The 27,632-nt window shown below is 37.6% G+C and overlaps 1 protein-coding gene across 1 annotated transcript; it reads left to right on the top strand.

Moving 5' to 3' along the window:
- Positions 1-1,726: 1,726 nt before the first annotated feature.
- LOC129747976 (putative ammonium transporter 2) lies at positions 1,727-27,177 on the top strand. The gene is made up of 5 exons (XM_055742422.1): positions 1,727-2,247; positions 24,671-25,066; positions 25,349-25,581; positions 25,644-25,900; positions 26,648-27,177. The coding sequence occupies exons 1-5, from the start codon at positions 1,832-1,834 to the stop codon at positions 27,050-27,052; spliced, it is 1,707 nt and encodes a 568-aa protein (XP_055598397.1). The 5' UTR covers positions 1,727-1,831; the 3' UTR covers positions 27,053-27,177.
- Positions 27,178-27,632: the final 455 nt, after the last annotated feature.

Below are 27,632 nucleotides of genomic sequence, written 5' to 3'. Positions count from 1 at the left end.
TTTGTTTATCCATAGGGCACTGGTTGCTTTATTTACAATGTATTTAAGATGGGCATTCCAATTTAGTTTGTTATCTAACATAATTCCTAAGTACTTAACCTCTGATGTTAGTTCTAGGGGACTGCCATTAAGAGTTAAGGCTCCAATTTTAAGTTTCTTCTTTCTTGTAAATGGAATAATTGATGTTTTCATGGCGTTTACATTTAATCCTTCACGATTACACCAGCTTGTTATGAATTTTAATGCACTCTGCATTCTATTAGTGATGATGTCTTGAAATTTGCCCCGGATGAGAATAACAATATCATCGGCAAAGCCAATAGTTTCGAAACCTTGCCTTTCTAGCTGTGTTAACAGCTCATCTACAACTAGCGACCATAATAGCGGTGACAGAACCCCGCCCTGTGGGCAACCTTTTTTAGCTTTTATTGTAACAGAGGACATACTTAATGAAGATGTTATTAATCGATTTGACAACATTTTGCAAATCCATTTTGTGATTGTTGTATGGAATCCGCGGGCAAGCATTGCTTTCTCCATCGATAAATGAGAAGCATTGTCAAATGCTCCTTCTATATCTAGAAAAGCAGCTAAAGCTATTTCTTTACTTTCAAAAGATTTTTCTATTTTTGAAACCAGTGTATGAAGCGCCGTCACTGTAGATTTACCCGTTTGATAAGCTAACTGATACTTATTCAGAGGATTTTTTTTCCATATGGTCTGATTTTATAAATTCATACATTATTTTTTCCATAATTTTTAGAAAAACTGACGAAAGACTAATCGGTCTGAATGATTTTGGCGAGGATTTATCTTTTTTATTTAGTTTTGGAATATAAATTACTCTTACTTTTCGCCATTGTTCCATTACTTTAAATCAGCATCAATTATTTTTAATTTTGATGTCATATGTAATGAATGGAAATATAAAAAATTAAAAATAATTTATTTTCTTCTTGAAAACCATTGTTTTTAATTACTGAATAATGAGCTTTTATTTATAAAACTGAGCCGATAAATTATTTAGTCTAAAAAACAGAAAACTAATGGAAACTGACTAAATCTACCAAGCAAAAATACAAAAATCTCATACAAAATTCAGCTTCAAGTAATACCTCTCCACGATTTGAACTGGATTTGATTTAAATTTTGTATGCTTCGTACTTCCAGTAACAATTTGTTAGTGTTAGTGTCTTCAGTTTTGTTTTCATATTGAAACTAATTTAGGTTGTTTTATTTTTCAATGTTCAATCTCAACCAAATCTTTTCTTTCTAGACATCGCTTCACAGATCAATAAGTAGAGATTTAAATATCAGTTCCATATGCTAAGCATCAAACGCGTCACGTAAATCACCAACTAGCGGGACGCTTTGGCTGGGAATTACTGTAGATTCCGATTTCGATAAGCTTGTTAGTTTATCGCTGCATTTGATTTTATTAAATCATACAGCAGCAACGACTCGCGATTTTAGCTTAATCTAAAAAATAGTTCAGACTACACTTATATAGTAGATAGAACACAACACGGCACAAGTCGCCGGGTAATGTTCATTAGGCTGCGCAGCGCAAGTTCAATGGAACTGTGAAAGTTGAATCACGTGCGTTGTTTGTATTTGATAAATTTACTTGCTTGAAATTATAATCGCAACCGCGGAAGCAAATCATGGGAAAATTACTTTATATCGAAGATTGCTTAAGTAACGCGAGGCAATTGTTGGATTGCGCTTGGGGGAGTAACATCTAAACTTTCGTTCAGTTCTGTGTTATTTTAAATATTTAGAAATAAAAACGGTCGCGGAGTATGAACAGCTGATTCGGACTCTTGATAACATGGATAACCTTGCAGAAAATGTTTCTTTTACTAAGAATTCATCTCAAGTGCCCAAACTGTACGACTTCGGGAGGGAAGACGGGACTTTTATGTTGTTGTGTGCGTTTATATTGTTAAACATACAGACAGGATTCGTATTTTTCGAATCCGGAACTGTCAGTGCCAAAAGTTCTATCAACGTGATTGTGAAAAATGTGATGGATGTAGTGCTGGGGGGCATATCGTTTTGGCTGTTTGGATTTGCTTTCATGTTGGGACGCAGCGATTACCCGAATCCGTTCATCGGTTTGGGAGAATTTCTTTCGGATCCTTCAGTTTCCGAACCCTTGTTGGGACAAATGATGACAATATATCTGTTCCAGATGACATTTTGCACAACGGCAACTACTATAGTAGGCGGAGCGGTAGCTGAAAGGTTGGTAAATACAAACAGGTGTAACAATGCAATGTGGTGGAAAGAGAGGTGATGAGAAAGAAACGTTGCAAAAGTAGAAGTAAAGTTTTTTCTTCGTAAACATAGTTACCCTGACAGAAGTGACGTCACTACCGACCATTTTCGCGACGCAATTGGCCTAGGATAAATGAAGCTTCCTGACAACGACGCGTAGCGACGCAGGACTTGTTTATGTTTATTTTCTTTTTTTCTTTCCGACGTGCAATAGTGTGCGTTCTTTTGCGCCACCTTAGTAAAAGTGTACCTCATTGGTAACAATGCGTCTAAAAAAACAATTTTAGTGTAAATATATTTTGTTTGACAGTTCAAAGGAGTATTTAAATACAATGGGCAATCAGAATACAATATCCAATCTTGAATTCTGCAACCAACCAGCTTACCTTGAATATTGATAGAAATTTGAAATTTAAATGAAACACACTTTTTTTACTTCATTTGGGTGAGTTGAGCTAAAAGCGTGAGTAAAAGTAGCAAGAGCCTGTTAACGCAAAACGAAAGTTACTTTTTATGTAGGTAGTTGTTTATTGTTTTATAAGCAACTGGTTGTGTGTTATGCTGGGAAAATACTTTATTGTTATCAGTTAAGCATAAGAGTACTGCAAGCTTGAATGGAAATTCTAAAATTCATATGACCCATTCCAGCGTGACGTCACAACGTTTAAAAAGCAGTTTTTTGGTAAATTGTATGTAAATTTTACGGTTTATTGAGCACATTAAAAAATATATACCGTCAGAAGTTCAGAATTTAAAACGCTATAGTTTTGGATCAAAACCAATAGAAGTTGTGACGTTACAACGCGTCATTTTTTTTTTACAAAGCCGTACTTTCTGCTTTTCTATACGACCAAACTTTATAAAAATTTCCGAAAGGTATCAGCTTAGAAACTTAACAAATAATGCCATTTGGTGATCAAATAGATCCATTCATTCCCAAAAAACAGATATGGATTGCAACACTGCGAACATCAATTTGTTAATTTGAGTGATCACGTGGATATTATTTAAAAAAAAAACAGGAAAAACCTATTCTTTAAAGCAGGGGTTTTCAGATCGTGCTCCGCGGAGCACTTGGTGCTCCGCGAAACTTTTAAAAGTGCTCCGCGAGACGTACGCAACGAAAATAAACGAACCTTGAAAAACTTTAATTTTTTCTTATCGTTTAGTTTTTATCGAAGCATAAGAAAAAAAATTACAGGGCATGTAGTACAAGCGAATAAATTTTGTTTACTTTGTCTTTACTGGCGACTAGGACTGGGCTTTCCACACTCGGCAACTTGAACTTCAAATTCGGTTGATGAGACTTGTTTTTGGTTGCTATTCGTTCAATCTTTAGTGAACAGGATGACAACACACCTGCAACTGGTGATGCATCAAATGCAGAACTTCCATCGATGGTCGTTGAGCTAACCTGGAGGAAATCGAAGAACCTTAGCCGGAAGATGTATCTTACTTACTTACTTAATGATCCCGCGCCGATCCTCCGGTGCATAGGACCGTGGTAAAAGACCTCCACTGTTGACGATCCGGAGCCAGCGTCTTCACATAGTCCCACTCAAGACTCTCGTTGACAGTTCGGATTTCAGCGGCTAGGCTTCGCCGCCACGAGTTTCTGGCGGCGAAGCCTAGCCTCTCTTCTTCGATGTCCTTCTGGATTCCAGTCCAGCGCCTCTCTGTAAATCTCGTTTTCATCTTTTCGCAGCGTGTGCCCAATCCATCTCCACTTACGTTCCCGAATCTCGATTTCTAGCGGCCTTTGATGACACCGGCGATGTAGTTCCTCATTCGAGATCCAGTTGCCAGGCCACCAAGCGCCGTTGATATTCCGCAGGCAGCGCTTTACAAACACTTGCAGTTTTTGCGTCGTCACGCCATATGTGCTGGCGTGACCGCCAGATGGTTCGGAGACTCGCAAACGCAAATCGGGCCTTTCTGATCCGTATTTCGATGTCTTTCCTGGAACCACCATCAGGCGTTACCTGGCTACCAAGATACTGGAAGCACTCCACTTTCTCAACTTGTTGTCCAGCTACCATGAAACTGGAGGGATTTCCTGTGTTGATCTCCATCGACTTGGTCTTTCCGACATTGACTTTGAGACCTGCTTTTTTTTATTAGTTGTTAACCCAGGTGGTAAATCAATTTTACGGATTGCATTCCAAGGCGCGGCGAGCCATCGCGTCCCCCCAGTTTGCTACTCTGGGTCCATGGGTGCAATTGGACGACTCATGATACAATGCTAAGGAACACTGTACCCCCTACGCCATAAAGTCCACCTGGGGCCACTGACCTTTGTTCCCACCTCGAACTGTTTGACACACTTTACTTCAATAGTGGGTGGTCAATTTGCGCTCGTGCGCTCCAAGGCAATACTCGTTTCCGAATCCTCATCAGCAAAACCTCATTCTAACACAACTCGATGCGCAACCCCTCCTCTGACGAGTTAGGACCCGACATCTCATCGTGTGAATGATGTCCCCACGCAACGCAACTACTAACTTTGTGAATCCAGTCCAAGATCCAGAAACACAAAGCGAGTTGTCGACGACACTTTCTCTGTTCAAACACGCGGGTAGGAGGGGTAAGCCCCCTAAGCCACGTGTAGGACTCAGACTCCTCCGAACTCACAAATAGTGTTGACTTAAGTCACCACTCAGCGCAACTACCCGATCTTCAAGTCGGGCGCTTGACCACCCGAAGCGCAGATCGAGCTATAGAACGCCCTCATAAGGTCACATTTGCGGTTCAGGCGCATCAATTCCCGAAACGCGTGTCGAACCCTGACACCTCCGGCAAAAAGTGCCTCTCGGACACTGACGTGTAAACACGTCCCTAAGTGATCGGCCCACCATGGCCACCACTTTGCGCATCTACTCATTTTGCGAATCGGGTCTATACCCACCGAAGCGCAAAACGAGTTGGCGATCGCTCTCCCTCCGGTCACGTCCGCATATCAGGGCCATGACCCCCCGAAAGCGTGTTGGACCGTCACGCACACACCCAAGTACTGGTACCTAAGTACCCGGGTGCACCACTTCTTCCGCGCGGGTTTGGCAGACCCGTCGACAGCCTCTAGTGGGTTTTGGTGTAGTTCTCTTGGCCGTACATCTGCAATACGCCGGACTTGCAGACACGTTTCCACTCTGCACCACGGGGAGGTGGAACTACGTCGCAGAGCTTTGAGACCTGCTTGGATCTTGGAAGATGTATCCAACGCCAAGAAAATAATAATCGCTGCAAAACACTCTATGAAAAGGCTGTTCTTGCGTCGTACTTAGTGGGCTACCGAGTTACAAAAGCTGGAGAAGCGCATACTATTGCTGAAAACTTAATCAAAACTTATATTCAAGTAATCGTCCGTGTTATGGTTGATGATAAAACAGTGGAATTGGTAAATCCGATTCCTATGTCTGACAATACGGTTTCTCGGCAAATTTGTGACATGGGTGAAGATATTGAAAGCATTTTAATTTCTCAATTGAGAACTTCAAAATTCGCCATGCAGCTTGACCAATCCACAGATGTAGCAGGACTAGCAATTCTAATGGTATTTTTCCGCTATCAAGGTTATGAATGTTTCGAAGAAAATTTGTTCATTGCAAACTTCCACAACGGGGGCTGAAACTTTCAAGCTAATTGATGATTATGTTGCGGACTACAATATTCCATGGAAAAATTGTATTGGTGTATGTACGGACGGTGCGAATGCTATGGTTGGAAAAATTGCTGGAGTCGTTGCCAAGATAAAAAAAAGACCAATGGTTGCGGTTGTAGTCATTGCATCCTTCATTAACATGCATTCGCTATGAAGAACTATCATGATCTTTGAAAGAAGTCTTGGACGAAAGCGTAAAAAAAAATCAACTTTATTGAGGCTCGACCGGAAAAACGTTTTTTCGCCCGTTAGAATTAAGATCGGAAGTAAGAACGTTTTTAATCGACACTAATTTTGCATTTGAGGTCAAATTGAATAATGATCAGTGGCCCTTCAGGTTGACTTATTTGGTTGACAATTTTCATAAAATGAATGACAATCTTCGATTCAAACGGAAAAATGTTGGCCTTCATCAGAAAAATCAAAAGCGCAACATGGAAAGCTTTCCAAATTTAAGAAGCATTCAATCAGAAATAACTTCAATGTTATAATCCGAAAATTTTTGAGAATTCAACGAGCATTTGCAGGGACATATTTTGACAATCACAACACTTTTCGATGATAGCACTTTTTCTGTATTCCTTGATGTAAAGTTGAACTAACAGGCCCACGTATCTAATGAAGTAATTTATAATTACAATTACAATGTTTTTTTCGCAGGATTTGTTGAACAGCTTTCAATAATATTTCTCCGAAGAATATCATAAAAAGATCAAAGACTTAAAATGGGTGTCAACTGAAAAATGAATTTCAAATTTTGTCCGATACAGCTAAATTTTTTGTCCTGCTGTTTTCCACAACTTATCTATGTGAGGATGGATTTTACACATATCTCGCAACGAAGACAAAATATCAATCCCGACTAAACGCGGAACCAAACGTCAGACTTCAACTTACGCAAATTGAACCAAACATGTTACAACTTGGAAAATTGAAGAAAGCGTATTTGTTCTAGTGAAATCATTAATTTTTGATGACACATATTTTGTTGATAAAAACATGACTATTCAAAGAATAGTCATTTATTACTGATTTTATTAACTACGATTACAAGACCCAAGTAACAATTTAAGTTTTTTAAGAAGCTTGAAGGGTGCTTCAAAACATTGTTATAAAACAACGTTTTGTTATATAGACCCCATTAAAACATATATAAAACACCTATAGGAGTAAAAAGGCCCACCTACAGGAGGTTCTGAAGAACACATTCCAAGTATCTTATACAGCCATAAGGAATAAAAAGGGCTTTGCCGAAAGCTGGTTCAAGATAATCAATTCTAGTGGCAGATAAGAAAATCATGCATGAAAAAAACGATTCTGAGAACGGTTTTAAATCGTATTTATTAAAATAAAAAAAAATCGATTAAAAAAAATAAATTTCAACTACAAATAAAACAACATGGTTCTTTCCTGTCAAAATCAAGAGGCATAAAATAATAATTCGATTTATCTGGAAAAAAGGCAAATGATATAATCGAAATCAATGATAAAGTTAGTTGCGCTTCGAAATTTATCGATTCATTTTTAAAAATAGGGGCAAATAAAAAGCGCCCCTTTATAATTTTGCTAAACGAAAGAGCTCAATACATAAATTTTGGTCATTCGGTTTTTGCAAATGGCATTTTACTCTCATTTGTCATTATTTTTAAAAACATATTTGGTAAAATAAAGATATTTCAAGCATTTAATAAAAACATTGCTACATTTTGTGATTTTTATTTTAAATAAATATTACTAAAAAAATGGCGTTTCATCTGCTGTAAGCGACATTTTTCAGAACAGCTGACTGAATAATTCCATTAACTGACAACACATTATTTCGAGCACTTTTTTGTACACAATATTTAATTTTCTCAGTTCTATTATTTGAGTCACTATCACTATTCGGTTAGTCACTTCTTAACATTATGGTGTAGTCTGGCATTGCATTTATGCAGTGCTTTCGAGGATCGATCTACCCGCTTTCCTTTCCAATGCTACGGAAACTCTTCGGTAATGGCAATTCCGACAGTCATACCCGTTTGGCCGTTCTTGCTGCTCCGTTGCTTGAAGAATTATCTTTCGGCGACGGCACATCATGTACATCCGGATTAGATTTTAGATTTAGATTTATTTGTAGGCATCAGTAGTGAATTCATGATATAGCATTCCTAGCGAGCAAGTGATTGCTCTTTTAAAGGAATGTAACGTTGTTATGTTACTATGTTATTCGGATGAGTTTACATAGTTCGTGTATAGCTGGATACATGACGATGAAGCGATGACGTAGATTTTGCAGTGAAGGTATCGGTGTGTGGAGGTTTGGTGGTATGGCGGTATGCTGCGGCGGTGGCGTGTTGAGGCGGTGGTATGTTGAGGCGGTGGTGTGTTGAGGCGGCGGTGGTCTAGGCGGAGAGGTGGTAAATAAAAAGAGGTATACAGAGGTATTAGTATGGCTGTTATTTCAGCGGAGGTAGCGACTGATATGTTGTTTGCAGGTTGAGGTCAACTGTATTTTGAAGTTATGGATTGTTGAGGCTTGTTTCATTGTTTCCGGCAGGCTGTTGTACATCGTGCTGCCAAAGTAACTCAGCTTCCTTTTACCGAATTCGGTGTTGACCCTGGGTAACCGAATGTGGTTGATCTGCCGTGACGCTCGAGCCGATGTCACTCTGTTCAGCACTGTATTGCGATGCGTGTTTGGGCTCGTCAAAAGTTTGTGTATAAACGTTACACTCTGGAACTCCCGTAAACCGCGGATTGGTAGGATTGAATCCTCGGGGTCATTGTACAGCGATACTGAAGGGTACAGGAAGGGTTTCCTGAATACAGCCTTTAACGCACGGTTCTGCAAGCACTGCAATTCCCTAATACGACTCCGAGCTGAGCTTCCCCACAGTGATACCATGTATTGCAGTCTCGAGTGGAAGAGCGCGAAATAAAGTTTCTTGAGCCATGCAGTTGGAATGAAGGAGGACATTTTCCACAGTGCGCCGCAGACTGGTGCTAACTTTTTTTTTAACTGCTCGATGTGCACACTCCAGGTTAGATTTTCATCGAGTGTTAATCCCAGGTATTTGTAATCCCTGACTCGATGTATTTCGGTGTTAACAAGGTTGATCGTTGGCAATTCAGGAATGACGATATTTGGGTTATGATTTAGATTGAACGAATCATCATAATAGCGGCAGGCCTGGCTAAGTAGGATACAGTTTTCCATCATGATTTGAACCTATGGAAGTTTACAACAATTATTATTCCGCAATTGAACGATGCAACGCGATCAAACGATGAATATTTACCTTTTTATTGCTGCAGTGGATGAGAAAACAAATCAACTTGCTGCCATTATTGATGCTTGGATTGGTTCTGACCAAGGATGGAAAAATTCGTTCACTAGCATGAACGCTAACGATTCTCAATCCCCGCTCCGTTCACGATGGTAGCATCGGCGATGCGAGCGTGAACAGACGATCGCCGATTGGTCGGATTGGCAATCCGAATGAATGAACTTTTAATAGGTTTGGGTGAATGAACCGACGGCCGAAACATTCGCCTCAGTTAACTGGATCGATTTTTATTTTCACCACGACGTTCGTTGGATGAATAGATTCGCAAATGATTGTCGAAACACAATCGCCAAACGATTGCACGATTGCATTCGCGAATGTTTCTGTAACCGGTAAATGGATGCGCCATCAGGTGCTTGTTTTTCGGCTAATTTTGTGCGTGTTAAAGCCCCCGCGCTCGCTGACGGTTTGTTTTCTCATGATGTTAATTCAATTTATGTTGGATTAAGCATATAGTTAATAAAAAAAGTGGACTTTTGGACATTGCGGGAATAACTAAACGGAAAAAGGGGGGTTTGAAAATGTCCACTCTTGTTCACGAAGCGTAGGGATTTAGATTTTGTCTACTGGAACCTTTTTTTACAAATACATATTGCCAAACAAAAATTTAAAAATGTTGAGTAAAGCTACTTCAAAATTTGGCTAGTTTCAACATCCTAAAAAGGAAAAGGACATATTTCGATCTTTGCTTCATTCCTGAGTTTAGCACGAAAAATGTTGCGAAATTTTAAAATTCGTAATGAAGTTGTACTCGTCCGATAATTTCATAAAGGTATACATTTCATTCACATCAATAGATTATTCATTCTAAACTATGCGCTGTAAATAGGAAATTTTAATTTTTAAATTCTGATTTCTTAACTTTTAGATTCTAAGTATGTACTAAATTGTCAATTCTAAATATTAAATTCTTAATTCTAAATTACAAATTATAAATTCTTAATTCTAAATTCTAAATTCTTAATTCTAAGATTTTAATTGTAAGTTCTTAACTCCAAATTCTAAATTCGTTATTCTAAATTCTAAATTCTTAATTCAAAATTCTTAATTCCAAATTCTGAATTCCAATTTTTTAATTTTTAATTCTTAGTTCTCAATTCAAAATTCTAAACTCTAACCTCTAAATTCTAAATTCTACATTCAAAATTCGAAATTCTTTATTCAAAATTCAAAATTCTAAATTTTAAATTCTAAATTCTTAATTCTAAATTCTAAATTCTAAATTCTAAATTCTAAATTCTAAATTCTAAATTCTAAATTCTAAATTCTAAATTCTAAATTCTAAATTCTAAATTCTAAATTCTAAATTCTAAATTCTAAATTCTAAATTCTAAATTCTAAATTCTAAATTCTAAATTGTAAACTCTAAATTCTAAATTCTAAATTCTAAATTCTAAATTCTAAATTCAAAATTCTAAATTCTAAATTCTAAATTCTAAATTCTAAATTCTAAATTCTAAATTCTAAATTCTAAATTCTAAATTCTAAATTCTAAATTCTTAATTCTAAATTCTAAATTTTAAATTCTAAATTCTAAATTCTAAATTCTAAATTCTAAATTCTAAATTCTGAATTCTAAATTCTAAATTCTAAATTCTAAATTCTAAATTCTAAATTCTAAATTCTAAATTCTTATTTCTAAACTCTAAATTGTAAATTCTGAATTCTTAATTCTTAATTCTTATTTTGTTATTCTAAATCCTTATTTATAAATTCTGAATTCCAAAATAGAAATTCTTAAATTTATGCACTAAACTCTTGAAATCCAAACCTTTGGCACTAAATTCTCAAGACTTAATTCTTAATGTTAAATTGTGAATTCGAAATGGTAGCTTTTCAATTCTAAATTTAAATTCTAAATTTCTTATCATAAATTTTCAATTCTTAATTTATTCATTTGAGCATTAAATTCCAAAATTAATGTCTTCAAAATCCAGGGTAATATTGATCACTTTTTCCAATATTTTTCGATTATTTTTCCTACTAAGGGGATTGTGGCATGTTTCATATTTTTAAAACCACTACTGGACTCCTATGAACGTAAAACATAGTTGCAGAAATTTATTGGACTACTTTAAATTTGATTTAAAAATAGATTTCTTCGCTGTTCAGGAATTGATGCTTTGAGGTTATATTGCTCAGTCTCCATTTTTACGGTTTTAACGAGTTTTCTTGATCGTAAAGGATACAAAACACCTTCATAATTGTTTACAAATTCTAATTAATCAGTTTTACCTTGCTTTTTAACGTTTTCTTTTAAAAACATTTTTAATCGAAAAAACAATGATACTGCATACATCTAGGGGCAAAAATCATAATAATTGATAAATAGTTTTAGCTTCAAAGTACAAATGAAATTTTAACTTCACACATTCCCCTAGGCCCTCCCGCTATTTCCATGTTCATTTTTTCTTCAAACTTAGTCATTTGATAGGATTCCTTTCCATTTGTCTAATAAGGACTTACTCTTGGAAAATGTCCTTACTTTTTAAATATCAAAAATTTATTATTAAATGACTATAAAAATAGCACTATAACTATTCATATACAAAGAATAGAAGTTGTTCTTTCACATTCAACCACCCATTTGCTTCTAAATACTTTTTGGTATCATCAGGAGAGCTGTTTTTTGGCGAGCCTTGGAAAGAATAGATATTTTAAGATTTTGAAATTTCACTTTTAATAACAGAAAACATTTTCAAATACAAACCAAATTTTGTCTGTTTGATACTCAATTAATGAGCTTTAAAACGTAGAAAACAGTTTTCAAAAATACAAACTATAGACCAAGTTATTGATCATAATGTGGAAAAATTTATAAATAGTCAAAGTTACCCCGGTGATCAAAGTTACCCCGTTTCACGGTACCTAAATCCTAATTCAAATTAAACATTTTTATTTTAAGATTTTAATTTGAACTTCTTAAAGAAATATTTTCATTTTTATTTCTAAATTTCTATTCAAAATTCTTAAATCTTAATTCTTGATTCTAAATACAGGAAGAATTTAGAATAGACAGCTTCGAATGAAGAACCTATAGTGGAGAAATAAGAACATAGAATAAAGAATTTTTAGTATTAAATTTTGAATTTAGTATAAGGATTTAAGATTTAAGCTTTCAAAAATCAGAATTAAGAATTAAGCATTAAGAATTCAGAAATAAGAATTATTTAAGATAAGTTAACCACCGTTAATTAAGTTTTGTAAATTATTTTTTCGGCATATCGGTGAAATGTATATTCTTGGAGAAAGAATATCCGTCCGGGGTATACGTGTTCACCACATGTAGACTTCGGACCAACCAGATTTCATTGTATAGGTTAAGGTAGTGCCACCTCTATCCCGGTACTACTTCTCCTAAATAATGAAATGTTGCGGGGTAAAGTATGGTGTACGTTAATAAGCTTTCCTCGCAAAAATGCTCTTTCGCTCTTTTCAACATCTGTCAAATTTTCTTCTCACTTTTCTATCCATCTTCATAAAATTTCATTTCTGATATTCTTTCTCCAAGAATATACATTTCACCGATATGCCGAAAAAATAATTTACAAAAAAAGAAATAAGAATTAAGAACCAAGAATTAAGAACTCAAAATAAAGAATTCAGAATTAAGAATTTAGAATTTACAATTAAGAATTAAGAATTCAGGATTTAGAATTTAGAATGTAGAATTTTGAATTTTGAATTCAGAATTTAGAATTTAGAGTTTAGAGTTTTGAATTTTGAATTAAGAATTAAGAATTTAGAATTTAGAACTAAGAATTTAGAATTAAGAATTTAGAAATAAGATTTAAGAATTAAGAACTAAGAATTTATGATTCCGAAATTAGAATTTCGAATTTAGATTTAGAAATTTGAAATTAAAATTTGACAAAAAAATGTTCTAGTGGACATAGACCGAACCACTACGCTTCATGAACAAGAGTGGACATTTTCAAACCCCCCCTTTGTCCGTTTAGTTATTCCCGCAATGTCCAAAAGTCCACTTTTTCATTAACTATATGCTGAATGTTCTTAATCCAACATAAATTGAATTAACATCATGAGAAAACAAACCGTCAGCGAGCGCGGGGGCTTTAACACGCACAAAATTAGCCGAAAAACAAGCACCTGATGGCGCATCCATTTACCGGTTACAGAAACATTCGCGAATGCAATCGTGCAATCGTTTGGCGATTGTGTTTCGACAATCATTTGCGAATCTATTCATCCAACGAACGTCGTGGTGAAAATAAAAATCGATCCAGTTAACTGTGGCGAATGTTTCAGCCATCGGTTCATTCACCCGAACCTATTAAAAGTTCATTCATTCGGCATTGCAATCGTTAGTGTTCATTCTGGTGTGTGAATTTTTTCCTTGGACGTTTGAATCGAACAAACTCACCACGGATGGCCAATTGAACGTTCTTCGATGCGATTTTTTCCATGCTTGGTTCTGACTATGGTTGCCACATGACAAATTTATCGAGAATGTGGTAGTCCATAATTTAACATCACCACTGGGCTACGAAGAAGCACCCATCGTTAATACGTGTACGACACAACCGTGGGGCTAGAGTAAAGCAAGCAGAGTAAAAGTGCCGAGGTTCTCTAATAAAAGCTCTTATTAAAAGTAACATATAAAGTGTTTATTCAATCCGGTTTATATAGATTATCACATCTGGCGACGACGGATAAACATTGGAGAGTATTAAAGGTAAGATTTACGAAAAAAATCATCATAAAAATGATGAAATTACAGTTTTTATAAATCGAAATCTGAAACGTTTTTCGAACAAACAAAATGGAGTCGTTAAGACTCGAGAAAAAAATCCAATTGGAATCTAATTCCATTTGTTTTGTTACGTTTATTTTAGCGAATCTTGATTAGATTCGAACACTGGTGTTGGTGCATAGCACGACATAGGTCAGATTAAGACCGGAAATAGGCAGGAAGCCGTTAGGTCAAGAAAGACCGGAACTAGGCAGGAAGCCGTTAGGTCAAGGAAGACCGGAACTAGGCAGGAAGCCGTTAGGTCAAGGAAGACCGGAACTAGGCAGGAAGCCGGTAGGTCAAGGAAGACCGGAACTAGGCGAAAGCCGTTAGGTCAAGGAAGACCGGAACTAGACAGGCTGCCGCCAGGTCGAGGAAGACCGCATCGGGGCCCGAAGCCAAAAGCGAAAGCCGAGTAGAAAGGCTGTGGATATTCAATTTCGGATCTGAAAAGCTGACACGGTGTGTCTGAAGGTAAATATTGTTAAAAAAAAAAAAAAAAAAAGAAATTATAAAAAAAAAAAAATAAACAAAACTTTTTGATTTTGTTAGGTCCAGGAAAAATGGACAAATGGGACCTACCGCAATTCAAATTTAGGTCGATACCAAACAACATCATCCGAGATGAGTGGCAAAAGTATAAACGGAATTTCGGATACATAGCTGCGGCTAATGGAGAAAAGGACAAAACTCGTCTAAAGAATATTTTCCTAGCTCGAGCCGGCCCTGATGTTCAAGAAATATTTTCTTCGTTGCCAGGAGCTGATGTCGAAGAAGATGAGGAAAACGAAATTGACCCATACAAGATCGCTATAGAGAAACTCGATGAATATTTTTCTCCCAAGCAACATGCTGCTTTCGAAAGAAATTCTTATTGGAATTTGAAACCAATGGAAAAAGAATCTTTGGAAAAATTTTTATGGCGTTCACTCGAGACAGCTCAGAAATGCGACTTCGGAAGTACCAAAGAAGAGAGTAGGAACATTGCTGTCGTCGACAAGATGATTTTGTTTTCACCGCCTGAACTCAAAGAGAAACTTTTACAGAAAGACTCCTTAACACTGGATGAACTAACTCGAATGGTCAGTTCGTACGAAGCTGTTAAGTATCAATCGCAGCAGATGAACACTGCTTCATCTAGTACAGATAGTTCAACCTCTAGTTATTGGACAGACAACGGTTCAAATGTGTGCAAGATCCAGGGCTCATCGAAAGGCCCAAACGGTGAGTGCTACCGATGCGGCCAAAAGAGCCATTATGGGAATGACCCTCAGTGTCCCGCAAGAGATGAGAAATGTAGGAAATGTAAGAGGGTAGGCCATTTCCATAAGAGATGCCGTACGATCCAGCGCACATCATATCCTCAGAAAAGAAACGCAGACAGCAAACCAGAATGGCGAACAAAGAAATCGAAACCTTATGGTGTTATGCGTGTTCGGGAAAACGAAGAGCAGGAACCACAAACACCTAATTTCATTTTTAGCATTGGGAATGGTGATGAATTTCTATGGGTGAAAGTGGGAGGAGTTATGATTCAAATGTTGATCGATTCGGGAAGTGCCAAGAATATTCTTGATGACAGAACTTGGGCTTACATGCAAACTCACGGAGTCAAAGTTGAAAAGTTTCGCAAGAAAACAGATCAAACATTTCGTGCATATGGACGCAATTCAGAGCCATTGACAGTAGATGGAATGTTTGAGGCAGTTGTTTCCGTTGAAGATGCTGGAAAACGAGTTGAAAGAAAGGATTGTTTTTATGTGGTTCAAGGAGGATCACAACCATTACTAGGACGATTGACTGCTACAAAGCTTGGAGTGTTGTCTATTGGTTTACCTAGCATGCAGGCAAGGGTGAACCGAATTGTAGACGAGAAGAGACCTTTTCCGAAAATTAAAGATCTAAAACTCAGAATTCCAATCGATAGAACAATAACTCCTGTGGTACAACACGTTAGACGTCCACCTATTGCCCTTCTTACACGCATTGAAGACAAATTGTCAACACTCCTCGCTACGGATATCATTGAACCGGTAACCGGAGTTAGCGAATGGGTGTCACCCCTAGTAACAATCGTAAAAGATAACGGGGATCTTCGTCTATGTGTAGACATGAGACGCGCAAATCAGGCCATACGACGAGAACGCCACATGATGCCGACTATAGAAGATTTCCTGCCTCGACTCAAGGCTGCAAAATTTTTCAGCAGACTTGATATTAAGGAATCTTACTACCAAGTGGAACTCGAAGAAGATTGCCGAGACATAACAACGTTCATCACACATAAGGGTCTGTATCGTTTCAAGCGGCTGATGTTTGGCGTGAGCTGTGCGCCTGAAATGTTTCAGAAGACGTTAGAGCAGATCCTGGCCGGTTGTGAGAACACAATCAACTATATCGATGACATCGTGATTTTCGGAAGGACGGAAGAAGACCATGACCAAGCATTGCATCAGGTTCTAGCAACACTCAAGGAGAAAGAAGTGTTGTTGAATCACAAGAAATGCGTATTCAAGACGACGGAGATTGAATTCTTGGGACATGTGATATCTGAGGAAGGCATACGCCCAACTGCCAGCAAGATAGAAGCCCTGCAGAAATTTCGAGCGCCGAAAACTGCTGAGGAGGTTCGCAGTTTTCTCGGACTGGTGACATACATCGGTCGTTTCTTACCGGACTTAGCAACAGCCACTGCTCCGTTACGTGAGTTAACACAATCTGCCAAACAGTTTGTTTGGCACGACCGTCATCAACAATCGTTTGAAAGATTAAAGAAGATGATCTGCGACATTCGAATTTTGCATTTCTTCGACAATTCTTTGCGAACCAGGGTTATCACGGATGCGTCCCCAGTGGCCTTAGGCGCGGTCCTGGTGCAGTTTGAAGGCATCAATGATAATGATCCTCGTGTTATCTGCTACGCCAGCAAAAGCCTCACTGCAACGGAGAAACGATACTGCCAAACGGAGCGTGAAGCTTTGGCAATTGTTTGGGCGGTAGAACGATTGTCGGTCTACTTGATTGGCCGGAAGTTCGAATTGGAAACCGATCACAAACCGCTAGAGATTATCTTCTCGCCATATTCCAGACCGTGTGCGAGAATAGAACGATGGGTTTTACGCCTACAATCGTTTACGTTTGAAGTTAAATACAGAAAGGGTTCAAGCAACGTAGCAGACTCGTTCTCACGCCTAGTAGAAGATGAAAACGCGGTGGAATTCGAAAAGGATAACAAGTTTCTCATTTTGGCGGTCACGGAATCAGTAGCAGTGGATGTTGGAGAAGTAGAACGCGTGGTAGAAGCAGATCAACAATTACAACTAGTAGTCGAAGCTTTACGGACTGGATCGTGGACCCGACCGGAGGTCAAAGCATTTGAACCGTTTCGGAACGAACTAGGACTTGTTGGGGATCTTTTAGTTCGTGGGAGTAAACTAGTTATACCAGCACAACTGAGAAGGAGAATGCTTGATCTATCACACGAAGGACATCCTGGAGAATCCCTAATGAAGCGCAGGTTACGAGATAGAGTGTGGTGGCCTCGGATTGATACAGACGTCACGGCATATGTCAAGAATTGTGAAGGTTGTCAACTAGTCGGGTTACCGAGTAAACCAGCTCCAATGTCGCGTAGAATGATGCCGGAAAAGCCATGGGTTGACGTGGCCATAGATTTCATGGGTCCACTTCCATCTGGGGAAAATCTTCTAGTCATCGTCGACTATTTCAGTCGATACAAGGAGGTGGAAATTATGTTCAAAATAACAGCCAGAGATACGGTTACGCGGCTGGACCGAATTTTTACTCGACTTGGATACCCTCGAACGATAACACTTGACAATGCGCGGCAATTCGTTGGAAAAGAACTGGAACGGTACTGCGACACCAAAGGAATTTCATTGAACCACTCGACACCGTATTGGCCACAGGAAAACGGTTTAGTGGAGCGGCAAAACCGATCTCTTCTAAAGCGCTTACAGATAAGCCATGCGTTGAATCGTGATTGGAGACAAGATTTGCAAGACTACCTTGTTATGTACTACACAACACCACATACCTTAACGGGCAAGACTCCAACTGAATTATGCTATGGCAGAACTATCAGATCCAAGATACCTTCACTGGAAGATGTAGAAACCGCGCCGCTCAACACGGAATACGCTGATCGAGACAAAGTATTAAAAACAAAACAAAAAGAACAGGAAGACGCCAGGAGGAAAGCCGTGGAATCATCGATTGAGACGGGCGATACTGTTCTGATGCGAAACCTGATCCCGGGCAATAAGCTTACTACAACATTCCATCCAACAAAGTTCAAGGTTGTCAATCGTTCTGGAGCAAGGCTAACAATCGAGAACCAAGACAACGGAAAAGTTTTCGACCGCAACGTTGCTCACGTGAAGAAGATTAATGATTCAATGGAAACATCGGGGGATATTCAAGACCAGGATGTGACATCTCAAGCGATGGTGGCATCGGATTCAGATGAGGAGGACAAAATGGGTTTCAAAGGTTTTGACTTGGAAGATCAACGAAAAGATGTTTCTCCAGCGAAGGAGCGACGTGTTCGGCGGGTTCCAGAGAAGCTGAAGGATTTTGTACTGTAAGAGTTTAAAAAAAAATTATAGAAAAAGGAAGATGTGGTAGTCCATAATTTAACATCACCACTGGGCTACGAAGAAGCACCCATCGTTAATACGTGTACGACACAACCGTGGGGCTAGAGTAAAGCAAGCAGAGTAAAAGTGCCGAGGTTCTCTAATAAAAGCTCTTATTAAAAGTAACATATAAAGTGTTTATTCAATCCGGTTTATATAGATTATCACAGAGAAAACTACAGATTTTTGAGCTGATTTCGGGTATAGATTCTGTACGTGTAGGTAACAAATTTTTGTAATCTGGTACAGATTTTCATCGTTTTCCTAAAGCTTGATTTGAAGTATGGTCGAGTCAAATCGGATGACTATTTAAAGACATAATCAATAAAAGGTACGAAAACTAAAAGAATTTTTTTGAATGAAAATACAGAATTTATTATGACAACGCTGCTATCCCTACATAGGCTTTTTATTCGTCAAAGTTTTTTTTCTGGAATATTATAGGCTTTTCCAATGCAGTCTTGACGTTTTCAAGTGGTTTTATGAAAAGGTTTTGTAAAGGTTGTGTAGCTGCTTTTCAAACCGAAATTAAAATGAATTATAAAAATCGATCGGAATTCGCGTTGAGTTTTGGGAGAGGGTTGTGTTAGGGTTCTGTAGCTATCCTGAAGGGAATTTATATTGTGCTCTTCCCAAAATACGCTTCACAGCCATCAACGCATTCTCAATGCAATTAAAAAACCTTGCGATTTTTGTATAAAACCAAGAAGAGTTTAAAATGTTACTTGGGAGACTCATCTTGTTTTAACGAAACTATGAAGTTCCAAACTAAAGTTTTTCATTCGTTCAAAAATGCAGGTGCTCCGCCAAAATTTTTGGTTTTAAAAAGTGCTCCGCCGAGCAAATGAACTGAAAACCCCTGCCTTAAAGCATTTAAATTTGGAACCTAGATGCACTAATCGCCTCTTGTATTGTGCTGCTCTAAAAATTCCTTGACTCAGACCGATACCGATGAATAAATTTCGTCGAGTCTCAAAAAAGAAACATATTTCGGCAGATTTTGGCTACAATGTTTACGTCTAAAACTGTCATTTTCACATATTTTCGGTAACATTTATAGTATTCCTCTTTATAAGGTCGCATTGCAGATCTTTGAATGAATTGAATCCGGACTGGGTACTGGGTACCGAACCTAAAATTGGGCTACGGAAATACGGTTACGTTCTCAACAAAGGAAAGATTTGTTCGTATTTCGAGGCACAACAAGAATAAAGAGCCATCCCAAGTCCAAATGACAGGTTTGACTATCCCTGATCCACCCGACCGAGTGTCAGAATTAGAACACCAAGTGGAGAAGCTACGCTGTGAAATTTGTATAATTAAACTTAAGAACCATTCATTCTTATGCAACAGTTTGAAGAATTCGGTGCAAACGATGAGAAGTGCAAATATTTTACTGGACTCACTCCCACAGTTTTTCAGTTTTTGTTTAAATTTTTAGAGTTGTATTTGCCTGATTCAGTTTCTTCAGAGCAGGCCGTGACTTTTGCCAACCGCACGCGTTTTTCTTGTCGTCCGCGAAAATTTCATAAAATCCTAAATTTAACATCGGAAAATTGTCTAAAATTGTACTAAAGTGTAGGCTGGGATGAAGTGTAAAAGTTTCCACCGGCGAAGTATATCAAATTTCATGAAAAGAGTTGCTAAACAAGATTTTGGTTACCCAATACCGGCCGTAAATGTGTTTTTTCGTTATCTTCATTTTTCCCGGAAAATTTGCAGTTCTAATGTGAAAATATCAGTTGTATACGCGAAAAATACTAACGCCACATTACTAACGATCATTATCGGGAATGGCCAGAGTGCTTTAGGCATTGTTTTGGCAATAAAGTCTCCGTTATAATTGACTGTATTAAATGAGTCGTCTTGTAAACCTTTGTCCTTCAGTAGCTCCGAGAGATTAATAAACGTAAGAACATTTGTAGGGGAGAATGAAGATACTTGATCCCTGCACAGAAAAAAAATGTAATCCTACTTTACAAGTGAATTTACGTTTCCCCATCATTTCTGACAAAAATATGGAAAAAGACTATAGCATCTTTGCAGTCGCAAAGAAATTTACATGAAAATGCGAGCAAAACACACAGAAACTCAATGGGAATGCATGTTCTAAAGGACATTTACATGAAACTGCATGCGCTCCAAGCTGTCAACACACTTGTTGTTTTGCTCCAATTCCCGTAGGAATTGAATTCCGTTTGCTGCTCGCAGAATATTCTAGCAAGGTAAGTTCTGATCTAAAATCTATCCAATTGTTTGTAAAACGACGTTGTCGAATAGTTGTAACCAATCGTCACTAATCTTTTCACATCGATTGATCTTTTTTTTCAGAAACCATAAGAGCCACAAGCAGCGGCAAATGCAGCTAAGGTCTTAGTAAGGAGTAATTTGTTGTATTCTACAGTCTGCAATCCGATTCCCGGGGGAACTTCAAACACTTATGAACAGGTATAAATATCAAACATAAAATCTGCTAATAAAGTATGAATACCTGGTCAAACTTGTGTTTCCGAACTTATTTCGAAAATTGTAATCCAATAGGAATTTTGAATTGGGGTTAAAAAATGTAAACTTACAATAAACCAAGCACATGAATGCTATTGGGATTTTACATGAAGTATGCAGTATCATCACATGTAAAAGGCCGATTCCCTTCTACCCATGTACTTACATGTAATGCTACATGGATTTTTCTAACTGTGTGGGGATACTTGATTCCTTCGATATATTACGAAACAGGAATATCTTATTAATATCAAATATTCTAGAAAAATGTGCCAAATAGAGCAAAACAACAATGCTGTTATCTCAATAAATTTAAAAAAAATATATATTTTTCGAGTTATTGAACTATGTTTGAAAACTTTACCAAAATGTAATTTGAAGATCTCTTTTCATCACTTTGAAATGTTTCTTACATGAAAAAATTATACTGAACATATTTATTCTAATATGCCTATCGATAGAGTATAATATGAACTTCATAATGCCATATTTTCAAAGCAATAGTAAACTTTCAATGTTTTTATGAAGAAGTTTTCTAAAATGTTATAGGTAAAATTGATCCCTCGAGTTCAAATAGATATATTTTTCTTTTGAACGGTTCGTGATCAACGGTTATCATGAAATAATATCTGTCCAATAACTAATCTTATCTGATAAAAAGGACTAAAAATACGGTATTTATCTAAAAACTAGAAAATTGCGCCTTTAAGTATGCAATGAAAGTAGGATAGTACACAAACTTTAAGAATTCTCTTTGTCTGATACTTACAAACTGTGAAATGAGAACTAATATGGCAAAAAATAGTCAACGGACCTTTTATCTTCAGATTTTACTAGATTTTTGCCTAGGGTCAGGGCACCCTGAATTAAGGATCAAGTCTCCTTTAGAAAAGGATCAAGTCTCTGTAACTTATAAAATATCAGTTTTTTTAGTCTCACGAAAATGCCTCTAGTTCATCTACAATTTCATGTATCGTTCTAGCTGTTGGAGCATATAAACTTGAAATTACACGCTGTCGGAAAATGCGAAAAACAACGAGCTGCTAGATTTTCCCAAAAAGATATGATGAAAATAAGAAAAGGGGACGACGTACTTCCATTCTTCCCTAATTAACATGCTTGATTTAAAAAAAACGAAACACAAAATTTATCATGGAAAAAATGTATACGTTCCATTTGTGTTCGTTCGTGTAATATTGTTCTAAGAGCTCCTGCATAATAATCATTTTAAAGTAACACCTGGCATTCCACAGTTCGCTCATCGTTCCTGTATACTCTTAAATTTAGCAGGTCCTCATCCGTCCAAACAACAAAATCACAATGAAGTACATCAAGTGTATGCATTTGCAAATGAACCCGATAATTATTTATTTTATTTACATAGTATTCCATCTTACGACATAACTTGACGAACATAATTCCTAAAATTCACTCGGTCCATGGCAACCGTTCTCCAATTTCTCGGGCACCCCACGTTCGCCAGATCACGCTCCACTTGGTCTAACCACCTCGCTCGTTGCGCGCCTGCTCGTCTTGTTCCTACCGGATTCGTAGCGAACACCTGTTTTGCAGGACAGTCGTCCGGCATTCTCGCAACATGTCCCGCACAGCGTATCCGGCCAGCTTTCACCACCTTCTGGATACTGGGTTCGCCGTAGAGTCGCGCGAGCTCGTGGTTCATCCTTCGCCTCCACATTCCGTTCTCCTGTACGCCGCCAAAGATGGTTCTTAACACTCGTCGCTCGAATACTCCGAGTGTACATTTATTTTCAGTGAACCCGATAATAATAAGTGTGATTAATGTCCATTATGTATCCATACTCCGTGCGTTTTATGGGGCTTGGTTTTTTTTGGAAAATTTGTTTTAGCGAACTTGCATCTCGTAGGCAGTACGGGCATTTTATTTGAACTGCGCCACATTCCGTGATTGCATCCGGTGAAGCTCCAAAAATGTTTTTTCCCGTCCAAATACAAGCCGGTTTCTGCAGTAACGGAAATTTAAATGTTCGACCACGCTTTCTGACGAGTATGATTTCAGTGCTCTTTTCTCGTGTTCACTTCCATATCTGGTCGCACTCGTTGAAAACTTGTAATCATCCGGATAGCAAATTCTCCTTATGAGGGAAATTGAAGGATTTTCAATGGGGGTCCTTGTAGCTGCTTTTTAAAATTGATGCCGTTACTCTTCCGGCTCTGAATTTCTCCCAGTACCAGTTTGTGCTGTGAGAAACAGTCAGAGTCAAAATATGTCGAACCACAGAGCTAGTGTACATATTGCAAATCATTTGTTTTAACGAAGTTCATCCAAAGTTCTGCCCAGAAAAACTGCATTAAAAAAATTGACAAAACAGGCATTACAGCATGCTTGGATCTGTTTGAAATTCTTTCGATATTTGCATTAAACGTACATAACAAATTTTACTTACATTTTCGCTTTCTGATGTGTGTTCGCCAAAAAATAACTTCCACCATCTTCTATTTTTGTGACATTCTAAAACTAAATTTTAAAATCTTTAAGTTGACCTGAATAAAATAGCCAAATCCGCCATATGTTAGCCATATTAGCGATGAGCAGATGAGAAATCCTCGATAGCCAAAACAACTTTACAGAAACGCTGATTTGTTCGTAGATATCGATGTTGATCAAGTAAAACGGTACGTTGATTTGAAAATCATTGGCATGGAAGAGGCAACCATAAGAATTTTTATAACAATCAGTAGACTTTTTCATCCGTGTACGCATGACATTGAGTTTTCGTTTACTTCTTCACGAGACCAGCGTTCCAGGGCAAATAGCACTAAGCCTATGTGAGAACAAGCTTCATCCAATCCTGTCATGCAATCACAGTACGCAGTTTGGATCATGCCAGTAGAACCAATAAGAAGCAGATTTAAGGTTCAATTTTTGGGAATTTTTAGCGCGTTTGGGAATTTTTAGTGCGTTTATTTGGGAGGGTGCCGTGCGCTAAGCGATTAAGCACCCTTAACATATAAGTGAATATTTCAGATTTTTGGATCCCTCCCACTTCAAAATTTCTATAAGCATTTTAACTTTTAAATGCTCTGAAACCTTCTGTTGTGTATAAGCATTCTCGATCTACCAAGTACCTATTACACTACTTCGAAGTATGTAACATTTTTTGGCAACGAACTTTTCGAATATTTGGTCTGTTTTCACTGGTATGGATTATACCTCCGACAAAACTTTCTTGTTTTTTCGGCGTACTTCGAACGCTGAAAATAAATGTACAAATAAGTTAATGGATCAAATCAATTGGTTTTTTCGAAAAAATATTAAAAATCTTTTAAAAATGTTCGATAATTTTTTTTAACGAAAAACACTCTTGTGGCTCTACACTAATTGTATGTAGCTGTCACTTTTGTTTGCCCAACGGCTTAGTACAAAAATGCGTTCTGCAAAAGCCCTGGAAGAAAAAGCTTGAGCTTATAATAAATTTTAAAATATATTTTGTTTTGTTATTTCCAGATGCAACTTCAAAGCCTACTGTTTGTTTTCGTTCTTCAATACTATCGTTTACTGCATTCCAGCCGGCTGGGTGTGGGGTGAGCACGGATTTTTGAACAACCTTGGAGTAGTGGACATTGCCGGCAGTGGACCAGTGCATTTGATTGGAGGATCGTCTGCCTTTGCCTCGGCGGCTATGCTGGGACCACGTTTGGGACGTTATGTCAAGGGAACAGACCCGCTACCTCTGGGAAATCCTATAAATGCATGTATTGGCCTTTTCGTGCTGTGGTGGGGCTGGCTGGCATTCAATTCAGGAAGTACATACGGTGTAAGTGGAGCGAAGTGGATATACGCAGCTAGAGCAGCAGTTATGACAATGATGGGGTCTTTTGGTGGAGGCTGTTTCAGTATTATGTGAGTACTTTTGAGATAACATGAAAGTTTACGGTTGATTCAGAGAACTGCAATTTTACCAATATTATTTATTTTTTTATTTCGTCAACCGTAACGTAGACAAGTTTGATACATGTGTATTCCTTAAGAATAGGTTTAAGCAGTGTCTGCTTTACAATTTTTCTGTGTTTAGATTTTTCATTTAGTTATTATCGATGAGCTAAATCTAAGAAAAATTTTAAGTCATGCTTTAAAGGATTGATAAGATTTTGAAATTGATCTTTCATTTAATTTTTGTTTCAGATATTCAATGTCTCGCAATAAAGGGCGTGTGGACATTGTATACTTGATAAACGGAATTTTAGCATCATTGGTGTCGGTCACAGCTGGTTGTTTCTTATATCATGCTTGGGAGGCAATCATCATTGGGGCGATTGGCGCTGCACTCTGCCTTCTGACCTTACCGTTGTTTGATAAAATAGGCGTCGATGATCCAGTAGGTGCAAGTGCTGTGCACGGTGTTGCAGGAATTTGGGGTGAGAAAAGTGAAAATTGTTATTACTTGAAAGCAGTCTAACCTTCTTTATACATTCCGTAGGTGTTCTTGCCGTTGGGTTATTTGCAGATAATCCTATTCCCCTGGGAAACACAAATGGCCGGTCTGGTCTATTTAAGGGTGGCGGCTGGTACTTGCTTGGTGTGCAGGGTATTTCAGTATTGTGTTTGATTTGTTGGGCTATTTGCTCCACCATCGCTTTGCTTTGGATAATTAATAAAATAGTTCCAATTAGAATGGATCCGGATGAAGAACGTTTTGGAGCCGATTTGATGGAACATAACATAAGTCATCCACAGGTGAGGAGTTCAAATAATTTTAAATAGAATTACTCGGATTAGAACTTTTAAAGCACTGTAAATGACCATTCGTTTTCAATGGAACAAATATTTTAAAACTTTTCTGACAACACTGTAAAATAGAAGGAACACAATCTCATTGAAATATTATGTTCTTTCAAAGAAATCTTTTTATAGCACTGAGCTTATTTTTTTCGAAAATATAATGGCTGGCATCCTACAAATGCAAAAACCATCAACCCACAGAAAAAGTTCTATGCATGCCATGATCAAGATTCGTTCCCATGACCGTAGGTTTAGTAGATTGGAACATTTTCCATAAACTTTAACCTAAATAAACTGCACTCACTGTTAAAATACTTCACATCTTTATACGATACTTGTACTCATGTTTGTGATCGGTATGAAACAGTATTGTCGAGCGTGAAACTTTTCTTTATTTTAAATTTCTAATTTTGGATACATGTGTTATTGCTGTATTTATCTGTACTGCTCAATTAGTTTTCACTAGGGCAAACAATTATCGTAAAATATTGGAGTGCCTCGAAATTTTAAACTTAACCTCGAATTATACAATCATTCACATTCATATTTCGTTTTTTACTGTTAGCAAATCCCAAACGAAAAAATCGATTCCATAGCAAGATATTGTAAAGAATTTCATCAGAAGTATTTTTCCGTCGTTACATCCGATGGATGTACATAATTGTAATGAAGATATTAAATATTTTTTTCCTTATCCGGCAGATTGAAATCTTCAAAGTCCTATCGGCCCTGGTTCCGCCAAATGTTGACTCAGATGAACCGAAAGGGACGTCACCAAATAGACGAAATCCCGGCCATGATCAGTGTGTGGATGAAATTCGTGCTGCTAGTCAAAAGTTGGCTGAATGGCGAATGTTCATGGATAAAATGTCTCCTCAGAATAAGGTCGGAGTTTTACAGCAGGATGGTCACCAACTTGAAATTGGCAATGGAAGTTCATTCAAACTGCGCAACATAAAAAAGAAAACGAATCAAGAGGCTCAGCTCGGAAATGAAGGAAAGTACACGCACACAGCGGCAAATAATCAAATGTTTGTTATATCTGGAGCTCAGCATAGTAATTTACCAAACAAGAATGGTCAACAAAACTTCGCATGGATTGATTAAGTGAACATGTGAGTGGTTAATATATAGATAATATATAGATAATATATACATTTACTTTGAAAGAATGACAAAGCAATATTTGCTTGAAAAATAAACGTTGAAGAGGTGCATAGGATGTTTAAGTTCATAGGGGAGATAAGGGCATAATGGCCACCTTAAGGAAAACGCTTATTTAACCATAGAGAACAGCTATAATATGTGAATTACATCATTGTTTCGTGTTCAGACACTCAAATAGTCTATTGCCTAATTGGATGAAACTTGAAAAAGTAGATAAACATGTTCAAAAATGCATTTTAAAATTTTTTGCCGAAAGCTGAAAACCAGTCACTGTAGGGGCATAATTATAAGCACCATTTTTCGGGGCAAGATGAACGTTTTCTGCCGGGGAATCTAGCAGCGAATTTGACTCGATGACGTCAACTGAAAAATAGAGCTACAGCTTGACGATTTGGCTTATTGGTAAGGTGTCAGACTCGACTCGAGTTCGATTCCTGGCCAAGGTGATTTTTTTTTTCATTTATCATTCATGATCGATGCATTTTGCACTAAACGGTGAGGCGTAGATTCATGAAACAAA

Source organism: Uranotaenia lowii, chromosome 2 (genome assembly GCF_029784155.1).
Source record: "Uranotaenia lowii strain MFRU-FL chromosome 2, ASM2978415v1, whole genome shotgun sequence".
NCBI classification, from domain to species: Eukaryota; Metazoa; Arthropoda; class Insecta; order Diptera; family Culicidae; genus Uranotaenia; species Uranotaenia lowii.
Note: the sequence above shows the minus strand (reverse complement) of the source record. Positions and strands in the feature narration are given on the sequence as shown.